General features: G+C 43.5%; 1 protein-coding gene across 1 annotated transcript in view; it reads left to right on the top strand.

Moving 5' to 3' along the window:
• The first annotated feature begins 5,583 nt into the window (after window positions 1–5,583).
• The window catches only part of DIPK2B (divergent protein kinase domain 2B), a 44,986-nt gene continuing 32,017 nt past the window's right edge, over window positions 5,584–18,552 (top strand). The window contains exons 1-2 of the mRNA XM_065915688.1: window positions 5,584–5,911; window positions 11,826–12,090. Of these exons, the coding sequence (XP_065771760.1) occupies window positions 5,679–5,911; window positions 11,826–12,090 (498 nt within the window). The 5' untranslated portion in view covers window positions 5,584–5,678. The remainder of the gene's footprint in view (window positions 5,912–11,825; window positions 12,091–18,552) is intronic.

Raw genomic sequence — 18,552 nt, 5'->3', positions numbered from 1 at the left:
GGAAGCAACCTAAATGTCCATTGACAGAGGAATGGATAAAGAAGATGTGGTACATATATACAATGTTTTGGGTTTTTTTCTTTTATTGGCTTTTTTATTTTTTGGCAGTGCTACACAGCTTGCAGAATCTTAGTTCTCTTACCAGGGATCGAACTTAGGTCCTTGGCAGTGAAAGCACAGGGTCCTAATTACTGAAATGCCAGGAAATCCCCTCATTTACTGTTTTTTACATCACTAGTCTGACACACATACATCAGGAGAATGTTAATAATACCGTATAACTAGATTTCAGAAAGATATTATTGAAATCTAAAGCCATAGCTTTATCATTAAGATGGAAATACAGGGACTGGGTAATAATTTAGTTGGGCACATTCTGATATTCTAAAGCAATCATGCCCGTTGAGATCAATTAATAAGACATACATAAGCAGTTAATGTTTTAAATTCAAAGATCCAAAACCAGGATTTTTGTCTTCCAACACCAACTCTTCTTCCTCATTTGTGACATCTGTCAAGAGTATTATATTTTCCCAGACATCCAGGTATGAAAACTCTGAAATTCCGTGACTTCTTCCTTCTCGCTTATCCTCTTCACTGACTCAGTTTCCAAGTCATGAAGACTATATATCTTATGACCTCTCACATTCATCCCTTTGCTTTCATTCCTTGGCCTTGGGCACCATTTCTTCAAATCAGCTCCGTGTCATGGCCTGCCCAGTGTTCTTTACACATCAACCCAGCCCACACCATTCACATTGACCTTCCATATGCCACTCCAAATCATTGGCTTGCTAGCCAGGGCCCCTTCAGTGGGGTCCTTCATTTATCCTTCTCATCTTACCGTTTGCCCATGTGTCCCACCCCCTAATGGCTCAGCTGGTAAAGAATCCGCCTGCTATGCGGGAGACCTGGTTTCCATCCCTGGGTTGGGAAGATCCCCTAGAGAAGGGAACCCACTCCAGTATTCTGGCCTGGAGAATTCCATGCACTCACTCCCACCCCTGGGATTAAACAAATCAAAGTACTGCTCTTACTGTGCCTCCTGCTGGCTGTCGGCTGCCTTGCAGATTTCTTCAATCCTGAGTCACACATTTAAAAAAAAAGAAAAAATCTTCAACGTTTCTGAAATTAGAAAGCACCTTATATTCAAGATCACACAAAACTGTCAGCCTCAGAATTAAGGCAGAAGTGATGATAGGCTCTTTGCTGCCTGTGACTGAGAATTTCACAATGTGTAAAAGGGATCGGTTCATCTAATTGTCATTGCAACTGTATATTAATTTTGGATACCTAATTTTTACTTAAAATGAGGCAACATATGCTATAAACTGCTCTGGATGCTTGAGGCAAGAGGGGAAGATCTCTGCCCTGATGGAGCATATGTCATGAAGAACTGCTGCCAGTTTCTGAAGACTCTATCTGTCACAGGATCTGGTGGACTTTTAAGAGAAGATCTTTAACTTCTAGTGACAAATAACTCAATTAGGGGAAAAAGTGAAACTATGGTTCCACCAAATAAGTCATGAAAGCACAATCTGTTACACTTTGTGTGACAGAAAATCATTTGAAGACAGGAACCTGTGTTTTGTTACCCTTGTCCTTTCCTCTTTCTTCCTCTCCCACCCCTTACCAGTTCAAGCAGAGAGTTAGTCCCCTTCTCATCTGCTCAGAGGGAGAACATGGCAGGGAAGAAAGCAAATATGACCTAAAAGAGAGGGAATCTTGGCTCTACTTCCTGGTGGTACTAGGAACAAAAAGGTAAAGTGAAAAAGTGAAACTGTTAGTCACTCAGTCATATTAGACTCTTTGTGTCCGCATGGACTGTAGCCTGCCAGGTTCCTCTGTCCATGGAATTCTCCAGGCAAGAATACTGGAGTGGGTAGCCATTCCCTTCTCTAAAGGATCTTCCCGACCCAGAGATTGAACCTGAGTAAGGGAGTGGCAAAATTCCAGAAAGAAAGTGACACTCAAGTTATATCTAAAGGCATGATGGCAGTCTTGCAGGCTAAAGCATGTGTCCCAAGTAGAGTTTGAAGGGATTAGAAGGGAGAGTGGTACCAAATATCTCCATCCAGTGGCTGAATGTTGAGTAAATCCCAGAGAGCCACAAAGAAATTCCAGAAGAGGAGGGAAGAACTCAAGATATAACCATGCTAAGTTTTTCCAGCAATCCAGAATGGAAAGCTCAAAGTAGAAATCAGGTTGAATTATAAAATGTAAAATTGTATGTCTTCACATATGAACATATAGACTGAAAATCTTACCTGCTATACTTTCCATGTCACTGAATTAAATGTACCAAAGAGACCAAGAATCATGTGAACATTATGAAAAGCAGTGAGTTCATGGAAACAGCAACTCAGGAGAATGTTCAGACTCCAAATGTGAAAAACACTTTCAAAATTTGGTCTGGATTTGAAAAAGGGAAATAGCAGATACTTAAAGTTATAAGGAGAATCTCGATCATTTTTAAATGGATACCTGATATCATGTTTCTTATATTTTTCCTCTAAAAAGCTGCTACTTCAATTGATAGTGGATATTACAATTCATGGCATTTTTGAAGTGAGGGGAAAAAATCTGTTTTTCATCATTCTGAGGAATTTCTTCTGTCAAAATCCTACCCATCAGCAACCAAAGTGTCAAAAACAAGGGATTTGTTAAATAATTGTGCTATACCTATATAGTGGAATAGAGTATTTATAAATGGTCTCATAGAAGAATATTTAATGAATGAGAAAATGTGAAAGTTAACTAAATTTTTAAAAACCTCTGTGTGTGTGTGTGTGTGTGTGTGTGTGTGTGTGTGTATGTGTGTGTGATATCTATAGGTCTCCTTCCAAAGTGTCTCTCAAGACCTCCAACCTTTAATGGTATTTTTTAGTCTAATAGCCAAATGGCACACCTGAAATGTCATCTCGTATGCCTCGTATGGGAGGTCTACCAGTACTAGGGTGATCAATCATTTGAGTTTTCCCAAGATTAAGGGGTTACCTGAGATTTCAGGACTAACATCAGGACAGCCCTGGGCACACTGGAACAGCTGGTAACTCTAATCAGTGCCTGATATCAGGAGCTGAATCAAGTCCCTGGTGTAGCAAGCTGCTGCTGTATTTTCCATGACCAACTTTCCTGAGCTCTTGGTCCCCCTGCTGCTGATACCATCTGCAGGACCTAAACTAAAGCCTTGAGGTAACAGTAAGTACAATGTGAATGTGCGCTCAGTTGCTCATGTCTTTGCGACCCCATGGACTGTAGCCCTTCAGGCTTCTCTGTCCATGGGATTATCAAAGCAAGAATACTGGAGCGGGTAGCCATTCCCTTCTCCAGAGGATCTTCCTCACCCAGGGATCAAACCCATGTCTCCTGCATTGCAGGTGGATTCTTTACCACTGAGCCACCAGAGAAACCTGATGTAATATATGTTTTGTTAAATCACATTGAATCTAGAACATCATTTCTAGCACTTTCTCCAGGGATCTGTACTTAACCCTGTACCATTTTTTGGTATTTCTGTACCTTTTATAAATGCAAAAGACCCTGTTAAGAAGATGAAAGACAAGTTACCACCTGCTGCTAAGTCACTTCAGTTGTGTCCGACTCTGTGCTTCCCCATCCCTGGGATTCTCCAGGCAAGAACACTGGAGTGGGTTGCCATTTCCTTCTCCAATGTATCAAAGTGAAAAGTGAAAGTGAAGTTGCTCAGTCATGTCTGACTCTTCGCGACCCCATGGACTGCTGCTTACCAGGCTCCTCCGTCCATGGGATTTTCCAGGCAAGAGTACTGGAGTGGGGTGCCATTGCCTTCTAAGAAGTTACCACCTGGGACAAAATATTTGTTAGCCACCTAACCAACACAGAACTAGTGTCTAGAATATATAAAGAATTCTCACAACTTCATAACAACAACAACAAAAAAATGACATTTCATTGAGGAGGATATACAGTTAGCTAATGTGCACATGCTTCACCATCAGAGAACTGCCCTTAGCCTGCTCTCCCTACCAATCTTTAGCAAAACTCCCCAGTTCTTCAGAGGCCATCCCCAGCCTCTTCTTGACTCCCTTTTCCCTTCTCTCAACCCAAGCCTGCCTTATTTAGCACGGCCATCTACCTCATGCTCTGGACCTTATCTTGGTATCAGGAGGAAGGCCATCCTGGGGCATCCAGTCCCACCAAGTCAGCCTGGCCACTAAGAAGGGAGTGAAAGTCACTCAATTATGTCCGACTCTTTGCGACCCCATGGACTATACAGTCCATGAATTCTCCAGGCCAGGATACTGGAGTGGGTTGACATATTCTTTGCAAAGGAATCTTCCCAACCCAGGGATCGAACCTAGGTCTCCTGGACTGCAGGCAGATTCTTTACCAGCTGAGCCACCAGGGAAGCCCAAGAATACTGGAGTGGGTAGCCTATCCCTTCTCCAGTGGATCTTCCCTACCCAGGAATTGAACCAGGGTTTCCTATATTGCAGGCAGATTCTTTACCAGCTGAGCTAAAGGAAGAGGGATTTTCAGGAAAGTGGGGAGAAGGGTAAACACAGCTGGGTGCAGGCACAAGGATCTTTCTGGTGCTTTCCCCATCACACCAGAAGCCATCGGGTCCTTTCCCCTCCTTTCTTCTCAGATAGGCAAGAGGAGCTGAAGCATAAACTCTATTGAGTTTTTCTGTTTCCTAAGCCAGGGGTCCCCAACCCTTAGCCATTGACCAGAGCTGGTCCATGGCCTGTTTGGACCTGGGCCACACAGCAGGAGGTGAGCAGCGGGTGAGCGAGCAAAGTTTCACCCGTACTTACAGCTACTCCCCATCATTCTTGTCACCACCTAAGCTCAGAAAACAAGCTCAGGGCTCCCATTACAGTGAGCTGTATAATTATTTCATTATATAGCACAATGTAATACTAATAGAAATAAACTGTGCAATAAATGTGATGTGCTTGAATCATCCCCAAACCATCCCCCCACCCCCGTTGTCCACAGGAAATTTGTCTTCCACGAAACAGTCCCTGGTGCCAAAAAAGTCGGGGACCCCTGCCCTAAGTGGTAAAAAGGCTTCACCTTTCAAATCAAAATGTGCTGCTTAATGGCTGGTGAACTGACTTCTAGTTCTTTCACAGCCAAACATGGCTGGTGAAGGGGCAGGCCGAATTATCCACGGCAGGGGGCCGGGGAGGGGTTGGGGTGTGTGTGTGTGGGTGTGTGTGTGTGTGTGTGTGTGTGTGTGTGTGATCCATAGGGACAGATACACCCAGAATTAAAACAGTGGAGGGTGGAGACCTTCAGGATCCTTTAAAACTCCCAGGTGGAAACCAGGTCGGACATACATCCTGCCTGGACCTTTCCTGCACAGCCAGGATATCCTGTGTTTGTCAAAAGGACTGCATAGGGAGGCCCTGGCCATTGTCCATCCCGAAATCTGCCCTTCAGCCCCTCCCCAGCCTGTAGCAGCCGCCCCGGGGCAGAGGAAGAGTAACTCTGGAAACGGTTTTATCAGCATCCTCCACGGACTTCCTCACCTCCTCCCCAACCTCATTAGCCCCAAGGTCCTTAGCATCCTCCAGCAGAAACCTGTGAAGCTGGGATAGGGTCAGCGCCCTAAAGCCAGCCCCTTCTCGTTTGCCAAGACCTGCCTCTGCGCAGCCCTAAGTGGGTGCAGCTGGAATCCTGAGCCTGCGATGGAGCCCCGGCTGGGGCCCAAAGCTGCCGCCCTCCACCTGGGCTGGCCGTTCTTGCTGCTGTGGGTCTCCGGCCTGAGCTACTCTGTCTCCTCCTCAGCTTCTCCCTCTCCTTCTCCGGTGTCCCGAGTCCGAACGAGCTACAATTTGGGAAGGACTTTCCTCGGTCTTGATAAATGTAACGCCTGCATCGGGACATCTATTTGCAAGAAGTTCTTTAAAGAAGAAATAAGGTCAGAATCTCAGTTGGATAACTCTGAGGGGCAAAACGTTCCCTTCATGTGATGAGGTCCAGGAATTTCTTGAAAACAAGTCAGGGTGTAGTTTTTGGGTGCGAGCTGAAGCAAAGCCATTTAATTATAGTGGTAACGGGTTGAGGTTGGGATGGAGAGGAGGGAAGGCGTGAAGCCTAATTCCAGCTCTAAATGCTAAATCCAACATTTCCTTTGGAAGTAGGAGCGTAAAGTTTTAAAGTTTTCTTTTCTATGAATGAAGTAGCCCAGGACTATTGAGTTTACCAAGTTCATTTCTCATAGCAGCAGGGAAATAAAATTTATAGAAAGCTTACTATGTGACGAACGTTTTTAAGCTTCTGTTATTTTCACCTCACAACAATCCTGGGAGTTAGTGATTCACACCCATGATTCAGATAGTGAACGGAAACCTAGCAAGGTTCAGTGATTGGCTCGAGGTCACCACCTAATAAGTGGCATATCTGGGACTCAAACCAAGGCAGTTTGCTCCAAAGTTTCTGAATGAGTTTTCTGTTGTGAGTTGTTACCTTGATCAGAGGAAAAGCTAAGTTTAATAAATGTCATGCACATGGCTCTCCCCAGAGAATGGTACCACGCTCTGGAATTCAACCCTGTCCACTCGTGTTCAATGAAGCTTTACTATGGCCAAGGCCCAGGATGGGCTATAATGACATTGCTATAACTCTGGTCCTTGCCCTCCAGGGGTTCAGGAGTTAGGGAACAGTGTTATAAATAGCAATAAGGCCTGATATGATGCAGGCCAGAAGTGAAGTGTAAAGGACCTTGGGGAACTCCAGGGAGAGAATGTTAATTCCCAAAGGACTTCTGAGCACAGCCCTGAAGGATGATGAACTGAAATTAAGTGGGAGGAGAGCAGCTTAAGGTAGAAGGATCAGCTTAAACAAAGGCCCAGAGGTGTGCCTTCGTGGCTACAGCATGGGGCCCATGTGGAGGCATGGCACAAGGAGGAGGTTGCAAGGGGAAGGGGGCCTTGAATGCCATACCAAGGAATTGGGACCCTAACCTGTGAGCCAGTGGTCTCCAGGCTTTTCAATATCAAAGACCCTTTGTAATAGACCTCTTCTCTTATGCCCTGCCCCAAGGCTCTGCCCCTGGCTTCTAAGATTTGGTGACCAGGCAGAAGGCATTAACCGACAATAATTTTATTTTCAATCTATATTAACCAAAACTTGAGTATTCCACTAAGTTACTAAACAGAAATAACAAACAGAAAATACCAATAAAAATGGTGAACTTCTTTTGTGAGATGGTAGATATCACAGGGAGTTGAAATGAACTTTTCCTAGTAGACTGTTTTTTAAAAAATTTTATTGGAGTGTAGCTGATTTACAATGTTATGTTAGTTTTAGGTATATAGAAAAGTGAATCAGTTATCTATACACATATATTCATTCTTTTTAGATTCTATTCCCATATAGGTTATTACAGAATACTGAGTAGAGTTCCTTGGGCTACACAGCAGATCTTTATTAGTGATCTATTTTATATATGGTAGTGCATATATATGGGTTTCCTAGGTGGCTCAGTAGTAAAGAAAATGCCTGCCAAGCAGGAGACACAGGAGACGCAGGTTCGATCCCTGCATTGGAAAGATTCACTGGAGGAGGAAATGGCAACCCACTCCAGTATTTTTGCTTGGAAAAATCCTATGGGCAGAGGAGCCTGGCGGGCTATAGTCCATAGGGTCGCAAAGAGTCAGACACAAAAGAACGTGTGTATATATACTATATCATTTTTAAGGCATTTTTAATGTTGAAAAATTGAAAGACTTCTACTTACAGGAGTTCTGTAGCAGGCAATGGTGAGGGTGTCACATAGGGTGGGGACAAGATGAGGCCAGTGTTTTGCAAAAATCTTCTGGAAAGCAGTGTGTAGAATGGCCAGGTAATGCAGACCAGTTCTCCTCGTCCAAGAGAAAGATCATTGAGAACAAAGCTGGGCAGGAAGGATGCAAGTCAATTTAGCTGGAGACTTATTTTGTTGATCAACTCAATGTGAGAGGAAAAAAAGATGGAGATGTGGAAAATGAACTCAAGAATTCCCACCTAAGAAATGGGATGAATAAAACCAGTAACACAGGGGAAGTGGGTGGGACTGACTCCTTAGAGAAAGAAGGCAGTGAAAATACGGACATATTTTAAGATAGGAGGGAGGGAAATTAAGGGGTTCACCTGAGGAAGAGCTCCAGATTCACCTCCTCCTCCAGATAAGTGAACAAGAATATATGAATCTTACAGTCGACTCTTCACCAAGTGGAAAGAAATGAGGCTTTTCTCATCAGGCAAGTAATGGCCAAATTCAGGAAGCATTTCCCCAAATAGGTTTGTGTTCCAGTTGGAGTTCAGGATATTACTTCAGCTCCCTCAGAATTCATTTTCCACATGTGCCTGCCTGAAAGGGAAATGTGCAGATCCAAGCAGGAAATCACCAGGCAGAGGAGGTTGGGGTCTGGAACGCTTCACGTTGAGAAGTCACATTCTCAATGCAAGGAAACTGAGGCCAGTGAATGGGTCTGGAAATGTAGACTTGTTTATAGTCCTTTTCTCTACATTGTAAATAGTTATTTCCTTATTTTAAAAGTGATATCTCTTTATTTTAGAATCTTCAGGAAATATCGATTAAAGAAAACACAAAATAAAGATCTCAGACAATTCCTCACCAAGGATCACTGCTTCATTAACATTCTGGTGTATAACCCTTACTACCTTTTTGCTAAGTGTGGATTAAAATTTTTTCAACAAAAATGTGAGCATATTATGCACTCTTTTGGAAACTTTTATCTAACAATATATCGGGAAGATTTTTCTACATTAACTATTCCCCACAATTTGATTTTTAGTGGTTTCATGGTGTTTGATTGCATCAGTCAATCCTAATTTATTTAACTAAATCACTGTGGTGGGACAACTAGGGTTTTTTGCACTTTATGTTATTAAAAACAGTGCTATGTTGAACCTCCTTGTGGTTAGACTTTTATGCATATCAATAATTAATTCCTATAACAAATTCTAAAAGGTAAAATTTCTGGGTCAAAAAATATAGTGAATTTTTAGAATTTTGAAACATATGTGGATATATATCCAAATGGAGACTTCTTCCTGTAGAGTTTACTTCTTGCACACTCGGAAATGTTTACTATTACTATTATTTTTGCTTTGTATATTCTTCTGTGTTGAGCCCTTTTCTCAGACTTCTTGGCCTTTTTTATTTCTTCTTTGCTAAATGGTCTGCAAATTCACATCCTTCACCTCTCTTTCCAAAGGTGTGTTTGCTCATCTTGTTCTTGTTCATTTCCAAACATTTCTCCACTTTGAAAAATGATCATGATGCTACCTTATGAGAAAACCCATCCCAGACTTTCAGATGGTAAGCTGAAATGCTGTTGCCAGACAAGCATTAGCACTCCAGGACCTGTCCTCACTAAGAACTGGACAATGCTTGCTGTTCAGCAACAGAGAGTGAGCTCCTGAGGCTGACTGGGTAGGCTGAAGGCACATGATTGGTGGATGATGTCACCTTTCCTTCTTTCCCTATCTGTTCCCTATTGATTCCTGGGTCAGGAAGATCCCCTGGAGGAGGGCATGGCTATCTACTCCAGTATTGTTGCCTGGAGAATCCCATGGACAGAGGAGCCTGGTGGGCTACAGTCCATGGGGCCACTAAGAGTCAGACACGACTGAAGGGACTTAGCACACAGCTATAACCCCTAATAATGTTACCAGTCTATTCCCAAGAGCTAATTCATAAAATGGATGGTAAAGGACTAAGTAGCAGCAAAGTGGTTCAGAGTACAAGCTCTGGAGCCCTGAAGGCTACTTCCTCCAGTTCCTGGCTGTGTGACTTGGAATAAAGCACTTAACATTTCTGTGCCTCAGTTTCCTTATCTGCATGATAATAGCAGCACTGACCTCACAGGTTTGTTGAAAGGTATAACTGAATTATGGCACATAAAGTGTTTAGCAAAGTGATTGCTAAAGTGATTCATAAATGTGTATTGCTATTATTATTATCTAAAAGAGCCACCTGGTTGTAGACCCTTAGTTACAGGCCCTTGGAGAGAAGTGGTTTGAACCCTCATGAACAAGAGCAGCTACAGGAAACAGACAGGCCTGCCTCAGGGCCCTAGGCCCTTCCTTATCCTCCCAGTGGGGATCAATTCCCATGATTGTCCTAAAAATGCCAGTAAAATTGATTCCTTGCAAGTTTTTAGCATTTGGTCTTTTTAAACAGATTTGTGGCAATGTCCTGGAACAGAATTCTTTGTGCCTATTTCCATAGAAGTTTGAACAGTCCAGTATCACAGAAGGTATTGACTGACAGTTTCTTAGAGCATCTTCTTAGGAAAGCTTGCAGTCTCTTAGGGTAACTGTGTCATATAAGTGAGAAAAAATTACAACGTAGGATGTGGAGCTAGTTCCTCGAAAACTCATTATCATGAGGTTGCCCAGTAATGCCCAATAATAAGAATTTAAAGATTCTTATTGAAATTAAATTAAAAATGAGGTCCTTTTGTGTAGCACAGGGAACTATACTCACTATCCTGTGATAAACCATACTGGAAAAGAATATGGAAAACAATGTATATATACATGTAACTGAATCACTTTGCTATACAATAGAAATTAGCACAACACTGTAATTCAACTATACTTCAATAAAATAATTATTTATTTTTTTAAAAAGAAATTTTTTTCTATAATTACCATACCACTAAAATACTTAGTGCAGACAAACCTGGTGATTTTTATTTTATTAATTTTTATTTATTTATTTTTAATTTTTTTCATTTATTTTTATTAGTTGGAGGCTAATTACTTTAAAAAAAGAAATTAAATATATAACATATATACCTAATTTTCATTTGCAGTATAGCCCTCAATAATAATGAAGATACACAATTTTCTTAGTAATTTTTCATACATGAATGAGAAGAAGATTTAGCATTCTTTCCTGATGGAAATGTTGGCACACAGCTAGAGAGATGACTGGAGAAAAGGGTCACTGTGGGGTGGGTGTAGAAAATCAGCAAATGGTAATAGGCCAGTGCCTCTCCCCTGGGGAGCATCTAGCACTGCCCAGGCCATTGTGTGGAATCACACACCTCCCAGATAGCTTTGAGTCTGGATCCCAGATAGCTTTGAGTCTGCTGACCCTTTAACAGCCACTGTTCCCTGACAGTTGGCTGGGACCACAAACTTAAATCTTTGGACCGAAAGAAAAATTGATGGGGCCGTTGGGGTTGGATATGAAGGGGGTATTGCTCTCCCCAGTGCAGGAGTATAAGCTTCTTCAAGAACTATGGTTTCAGGTTTTCTCTGGTGGTCCAGTGGCTAAGACTCTGCACTCCCAATGCAAGGGGCCAGAGAACCAGATTCCACTTGCCGCAACTAGAACAAGGGTAGCAAAGGAGAAAGATCATGGGTTTTGCTGACAGAGAGCCCTGGGTTTGCACCCCTGCTTAGCCACATATTATCTGACCTTAGGCAAGGCACTTAAGCTCTGTAAGCCTGCTTCCACATCTGTAAAGTGGTGATGGGACATGAGGAGAATCAAAGATACCAGCGTGTGTAAATCTGCTGCCTTCACAGAAAGCCAGTTAAGTGAAGAAGATTAAGTCTGTGTCTGGTATGCAGATCCCTCACCTTTTCTGACATCACATATAAACTTCCTTAAGCCTGAGAAAACAAAAATAGTCCTTTGCCAGAAAGAGCCTGGAGCACCCCAGTCTAAGGAGAAGAGATGGATCTGAGCAGACGTGAACCCCTATGTCCCTGTCCCCGGGTTCTGCTGGCTCTGGCAGTGTGACTGGTCCCGGTCTAGTTCCTTCTCTCCGGCTCCCAGGCTGATCTGAAAATGGCTGATCCTTTTTCAGGTTTGACAACGGCCTGGCCTTACACCTTGGACCACCTCCTGACGACTTGCCTTCTTACTCTGCAAATTACTCAGATGATTTCAAAACCTGGCGCCCTGTGGAGATCTCAAGACTGGTCAGCAAACAACAAAACAAGATCTCAGACAGGAGAATCTGTGCCTCCGCAGCTGCCCCCAAGACCTGCAGTATTGAGCGTGTCCTGCGGAAAACAGGGAGGTTCCAGAAATGGCTGCAGGCCAAGCGACTCACACCAGACCTGGTGCAGGTGAGTGTCCTGGCTGTGGGGGGCGGGAGAACGGAGGGTACCATTGCCAGCTCACATCTCAGTCTGTCTGGGCAAAAGGAATCGTAGTTTGTCTAAAGTGGGACAAAACAGTGTCATGAAACAATGTGGCTTATGACAAGACAGGAACTAAAGAGGTTTCCTGATGGTTCAGACAGTAGAGTCTGACTGCAGTGCAGGAGACCCAGGATTGATCCCTGGGTTGGTAAGATCCACTGGAGAAGGAAATGGTAACCACTCCAGTATTCTTGCCTGGAAAATCCCATGGACAGAGGAGCCTGGCAGACTACAGTCCATAGGGTCACAAAGAGTCGGACACGACTGAGCAACTTCACAAAGTGGTTTAGTTGTAGGGACTCCTCCCATTGTCGTTCTCCATTCTCTCTGCTGTGACCCTGAGGAACTCTTTGGGAAACAGCTCCTAGCTGCCATCTCTGGTCTGAACATCTGTCAGGATGACCCTCACCAACCTTGCCCCCTCCCCCAAAGGGGCTTAGCTCACCTACAATGTTTGCTAACCCCTAAACTGTCACTGTTCTTTTTCTGGAATATTCATAACAATTTTATTTTTAATTGAAGGATAGTTGCTTTACAATATTGCATTGGTTTGTTCCATACATCAACATGAATTAGCCACAGATATACCTATGTCCCCTCCCTCTTGAACCTCCCTCCCACCTCCCACCTCCCACCCTTTCCCACCCCTCTAGGTTGTTACAGAGCCCTGATTTGAGTTCCCTGAGTCATAGAGCAAATTTCCATTATCTATCTTACATATGGTAGTGTATATGCTTCCATGATACTCTTTCCATTCATCTTACCTTCTCCTTCCTCCCCCTGCCCATGTCCATAGTCTGTTCTCTATATTCCATGTCTTAGAAGCTTCCATATATATCCTCTTTCATGATCCAGAGACCCTACTTTGAAAATCAGCTTCCTTTTTCATCTCCCACCATAAAATAGAACCAAACCTAAGTCACTGCGAAAGCAGACTCCAATAACGCAACTCCCTCCTCCCACCTGAGAGTTCTCACCCACTCCCACAAGTAGGCTGCCTTCAGAGTTTTGGCACATTGCCGGTGACATCTTACCCTGTATTTGTCCCCTCCTGCACTGTCATTGCTGATATCATCTGATTTTTATCCAAACCAACATAGCCATGTACCTCCACGCACATCCAGCCTGGCCCCTTAAGGCAGACAATGCCACCTCAAAAGATTGAGGAGCCACTCACCTTTAGCAAAGATGAGAAAGAAGAACTCACCTCAATTTTCCTGCCATGATGAGGCTGGAGGATTTGGCATCCCTCAGGGGCATGCCAAGATTGTTTCTCGAAGTCCCCAGACCACTAGCCCCTTCAAATGGGCACATAAGGCTGCCCAGGTAATTTCTGAGCACTAATAGACCTTCCCTTTGGTATGTTCAAGATGAGTCACCCAGAACAAAGCAGAATCATGTCCCTAGATATCTCAACCATGTGGCAAGACCATGTGACTTTGCCTTATGGTTGTGTGGAAACTACTTAGAAATCAAGAGGAGTCAAGGTGCTGGTAACATGGCCATCATCTGACACTGAACTTTACACGTGGTCCTTTTGTACTTTGTACTTTACAAATCTCACTGACCTGGAATGGGGAGAAAATAAGCCAGAGGACGTCAAGTTATTCCCAGTCTGGGGAGGTAGTGGCAGGACCCAGCCTACGGGTCTTGGAGTTGGTGTGGGAGATAGGAATTGGAGACTCGGGTGGGAAGAACCTTATGGGAGCTGCTCAACACTGGGCAGAAACAGAAAACAGAGAACAGATATCAAAGCCCACACCATGGTACACACCCTAGGTGTAATGGCCTTGTGCCTCTTTCTGCACCTGCAGACACACCCTCTGCCTGCAGACACACCCTCCCTGCACTAGCCTGTGGTACCCACCATCTGTCATTCTCAGGCTGGCCACATGGGAAGGACTAATATGAGACCTCCTGGGCTTTGCCTCAAATATGTGCTCAGGAACAAACAAACAAAGAAAAACTCTTCCTGTGCCCAGGAAGAGTAAAACAAGATACACAAGGAATTGTTTCAGAACCCCTTGAAAATCCCATCACTTCTTCCTGTCATTGTTGTCTGCTTCCTTGCTGACAGGCACAGTTCTCTCAAGTCACTGGCCCCAGACTGTCTCCACCTGGGACCTGGACCATGTACCAAAGGACAGAACTTCCTGGTGCATAAGATACATTTGGGATTCCACAGATAGTGACTAAACTGGTCTTGGGCTTTGAACTAAGGAAGACTTCCGCTTTCCCTCATTTCTAGAGACTTCATAACGCAGTAGAGATTATCCTAGGAGGCCTAAAAAGTCCAAAGCAACCTGCCAGGTACATCTAGTGTCACCTACCTTGATGAGTATAGATGCTGTGGTAGAAGCAGAAGACCCCTGGGGACTGGAAACTGTGGTTGAGTCCTGAAAGCAAAAGTATTAGTTGCTCAGTTGGGTCCAACTCTTTGCAACTCCATGGACTGTAGCCCACTAGGCTCCTCTGTCCATGGAATTCTTCAGGTAAGAATACTGGAATGGGTTGCCATTTCCTTCTCTAGGGGATCTTCCCCACCCAGGGGTCAAACCCGCATCTCTTAAATCTCCTGCATTGGCAGGTGGGTTCTTTACCATTATCCCCACCTGAGAAGCCCATCCATATTGTAGTCATTGCCATGGACTGAGAGGAGAAAAGAATTAAGAGTGACTCTTGAATAGATACATGGTGTCTCTTAGGGTGATGAAAATTTCTGGAGTTAGATAGTGGTGATAGTTGTACAACTAAAAGCCACTGAATTGTTCACCTTAAAATGGTCCAAATGATGAATTTTACATGATATAAATTTTACCTTAATAAAAAATGGAAGAATAAGCCATTAAAAAAAACTTCACCAATCCTCTGACTCCATTCCCTTAGAGCCCTGACAGGTGACAGGTGACATTAATAATTTAATTCATGCCAGGATGTTAACAGCTAATAGCATTTCACTGTAGCCCTCCAAGAAACCATTTGTGTGTAAAGTCAATATTATGATGCTCCCACTAGCCAATCCCATGACTATCTTAGACCTTCCTAATACCTCCCTGCATTATTTCCCCCACAAAACCCAGATGTGGCCCCGGAATTCTCAATAGTGTTCCATGCAAGCAGCCTCTGTCGTGATTTCAGCTGGACTAAGAGGTGACATCTATGTAACTGCTGATTCATCCGAGAATGGGCCAAATAGCTCTACCCTATTTTTCTGATGATCGGTTAGACATGAAGTCTTGATTTCTAATTTAAAAATTATAGTAGTTCTCTTTTCACATAGGAGTTTCAGGAGTCAAGTGGAGAGAGATTGTAGAATGGATGGTAGGGAGACTTGCCTCATCCTTCTTCTATATTAAATGGCCCGATGCCAACTCTGCCTATCGGCAAGGCCATTCAGCACATGGCTTCAGTGTGCATTCTCTGAATTCCTCAAGAGCCACTTTCCACCAGGGATCTAGGCCAGCACCCTCAAGTGTGTGTATTTGAGTGTGGATGTGCTGACGTGTGTTTGGAGGAGACAAAAGGAGCCAAAAGAAACTGATGGGTTGGCTCAGAAAACCGGCAAGGCAGGGAAGGAGAAACAAAGAAATGAAAATTGAAGGCAGGAGGGATCTGACTGGTGCAGGGCCCTCAGAACCTGGACTGGTGGCGTTGCTTAGAAAAGTTGACTTGGATGAAAAGATTCAGTGCTCACCATCAGGTGCCAAGTGCAATTTTGTATTAATACTAAGGACCCTCTCTTGAGCCATAGGCAATACACTGCATCTAAGGGCTTCCAAGGAGGCTGGACTGGACCAGGAATCAGCAAAAGGGTGAAACATTGCAATGTGTGTGGGTGTGTGTCTGTGGCACTTACGCTGATAAAATCATGACTTTTCTCCTCCAAAACCTGCATTGTTCTGACGGGAATATCCCACAGCCTAAATTACTAGCCCACAAATAGAGCCGTGGCCAAGGACAGCACCCAGAGTTTATCATGATGTGCTTGTTCACAAAACCACAAAGAAGGCTTCCTCTGCTGTTACGCCAAGCACCAAAAGCAACCACTCTCAGCATCACGTGGCTAATCAGAGGAAAACACAGTTCCTCCATCGGGTCCTCCTCCCATCCCCTCAGCTGCCATCCACTCTGGACATTGTTCTATACGCTAACCCTGTTTCTTGTCAGGTGGAAAGTGGAGTTTTTTCTCCCACTAGATGGTGGTATAGAGTGTTCGGGAAGCTTTGTTTAAAGCAAGGTGCCTGGCAATTTTACTTCCCTGGTCTCAATTCCTTTTTTTACATAGATACAATAAGAGATGGGTTTCCCAGGTGGCGCTAGTGGTAAACAATCTGCCTGCCAATGTAGGAGATGCAAGAGGCACAGGGGGTTCAGTCAGTAAAGACTCTGCCTGCAATGCAGGAGACCCAAGTTCAATCTCTGGGTTGGGATGATCCCCTAAAGAAAGAAACGGCAATATTCTTGTCTAGAAAATTCCATGGACAGAGGAGGAGCCTGGTGGGCTACAGTCCATGGGATCGTCAGAGTTGGACATGACTTAGCGACTAAACCACCATACACATACATTAAGAGAAATAAAGTAACCAAAGTGCATATTAACCATTTAATCAGAATATAGTTTTACAGATAACTGCTAAATGAATGATAAAATTTCTTTTTGTTTAAGTTTTATTCAAAAATACTGAAGGGGTATGTGCAGGACATATCCTAGACTCTAGGAGGGTATAAGGCTGTCTAGACAAGGCCCCTGCACTCTGAGAGATAACACCCCAGTGGGGGAGACAGCATGTGTGATGAAGTCTGATAACTCAGCAGTGTGTGTATGCGTTATTGCTCAGTCGTGTCCGACTCTTTGCAACCCCGTGGACTATAGCCCACCAGCCTCCTCTGTCCATGGAATTCTCCAGGCAAGAATACTGGAGTGGATTGCCATTCCCTTCTCCAGGGGATCTTCCCGACCCACGGATTGAACCCAGGTATCCCACACTGCAGGCAGATTCTTTACCATCTGAGCCACCAGGGAAGCCCTGGTGAGCCATAAATAAATAAATATAGCAGTGTGTACATGTCAAATATAAATAATTTTTTTTAAAAAAGAAACAGGACTCATAGATTATCCAACCCATCCTCAAAAATGACTCCTAAATTACTCTTGATCTCATGAATGAAAAGGAAACAGTGAAAGGTTTCCCTTGACACAGACAGGTTCGGAGAGGAAAACGGAGGCAAGAGAAGACTCAGGAAAGGTAGACATGAGTTGCCAGTGGCTCCTTCCCCATGAGTCTCAAATGCAGAATAGAGGCAGTCCCCAGACAAAGCATTACTGAAGCTTGGACAGTCACCAAGAGAGACCATCAGAGTAGACTTCATCTTCCCAGGGCCCTCAGCTTTTCCTGAACTTAGATGTTAGCCAACCAAGCCTCTTCTTAAATCAATCAAGCCATATTTTGCTCTTTCTATGATGTCTTTCCTGGCTCTCTAGCTATCTCTATCACTATCGCGACCTACTCTGGAGCAAACACTTTTGATAGAGTGTAGCTTGTCTCAGAGTCCTGGGGATTGGCTATCTACATAGTATATAATATATAATCTATAAAGATATTTGCTTGAAAAAATTGGTAGAAGTAATTGATACATGTGTTACATTCTAAAAACCATTTATTAAGCCACAGAAACATTCAATACATTTTAAAAAGTACAAATGCCAAAGACCAGGTCAAAGAAAAAAGAGTTATTCTAGAATAATTCTGTTAAATGATTCACCGGTAATGACTTAAGATCATCTCTTCCTCTTCTAGAGGTGCACAAATCATTCTATTAATACCTTGTCTTAAGAATATTTCCTATCATGCAGCACCTTGCAAAATCTATCCTCTTGCTCCTTTGAATATCAGAAATGAATATTCATGCCTTTTCTATTTTCCCCTTCCACTGCCTGAGATTCAGCAATATTGTTTGCAAGGTCTCTGTGAATCTTCCAGGTGGGAGACTCATTCCAAACAATGAAAGCTCCCTTTACACTTTCTGGCACCCCATTCCTGTTCACCACTGTTTTGCTCCACCCTTTTCAGATCAAAGGCCAAGTACCTATCAAAGAAGACAGGCAAATATTATGAACGTTGAGCCTTCATTTTGTTATCCACCAATATTCTCCCCATGGCCCTGGTCTGTAGTTTATTTTCACTTAATACTTTGAAAAATAGAGTTCTTTTCTAAGTTTTCAATCAAAGTATAACCTATGCACTGAAATGTGCATATATAACATGTAGAGCTAGATAAATTTTTACACATGTATTCATTCCTGTAACCACTGTCCATATCAAGATACTGAACATTTCCAGCCCCTAAGAAGGCTCTTTCATGTCCCTTCCCTAAAAAGACTGCTTC

The sequence above is a fragment of the Muntiacus reevesi genome, chromosome X (genome assembly GCF_963930625.1).
Source record: "Muntiacus reevesi chromosome X, mMunRee1.1, whole genome shotgun sequence".
Classification (NCBI taxonomy): Eukaryota; Metazoa; Chordata; class Mammalia; order Artiodactyla; family Cervidae; genus Muntiacus; species Muntiacus reevesi.
This window is presented reverse-complemented; position numbering and strand designations above follow the sequence as displayed.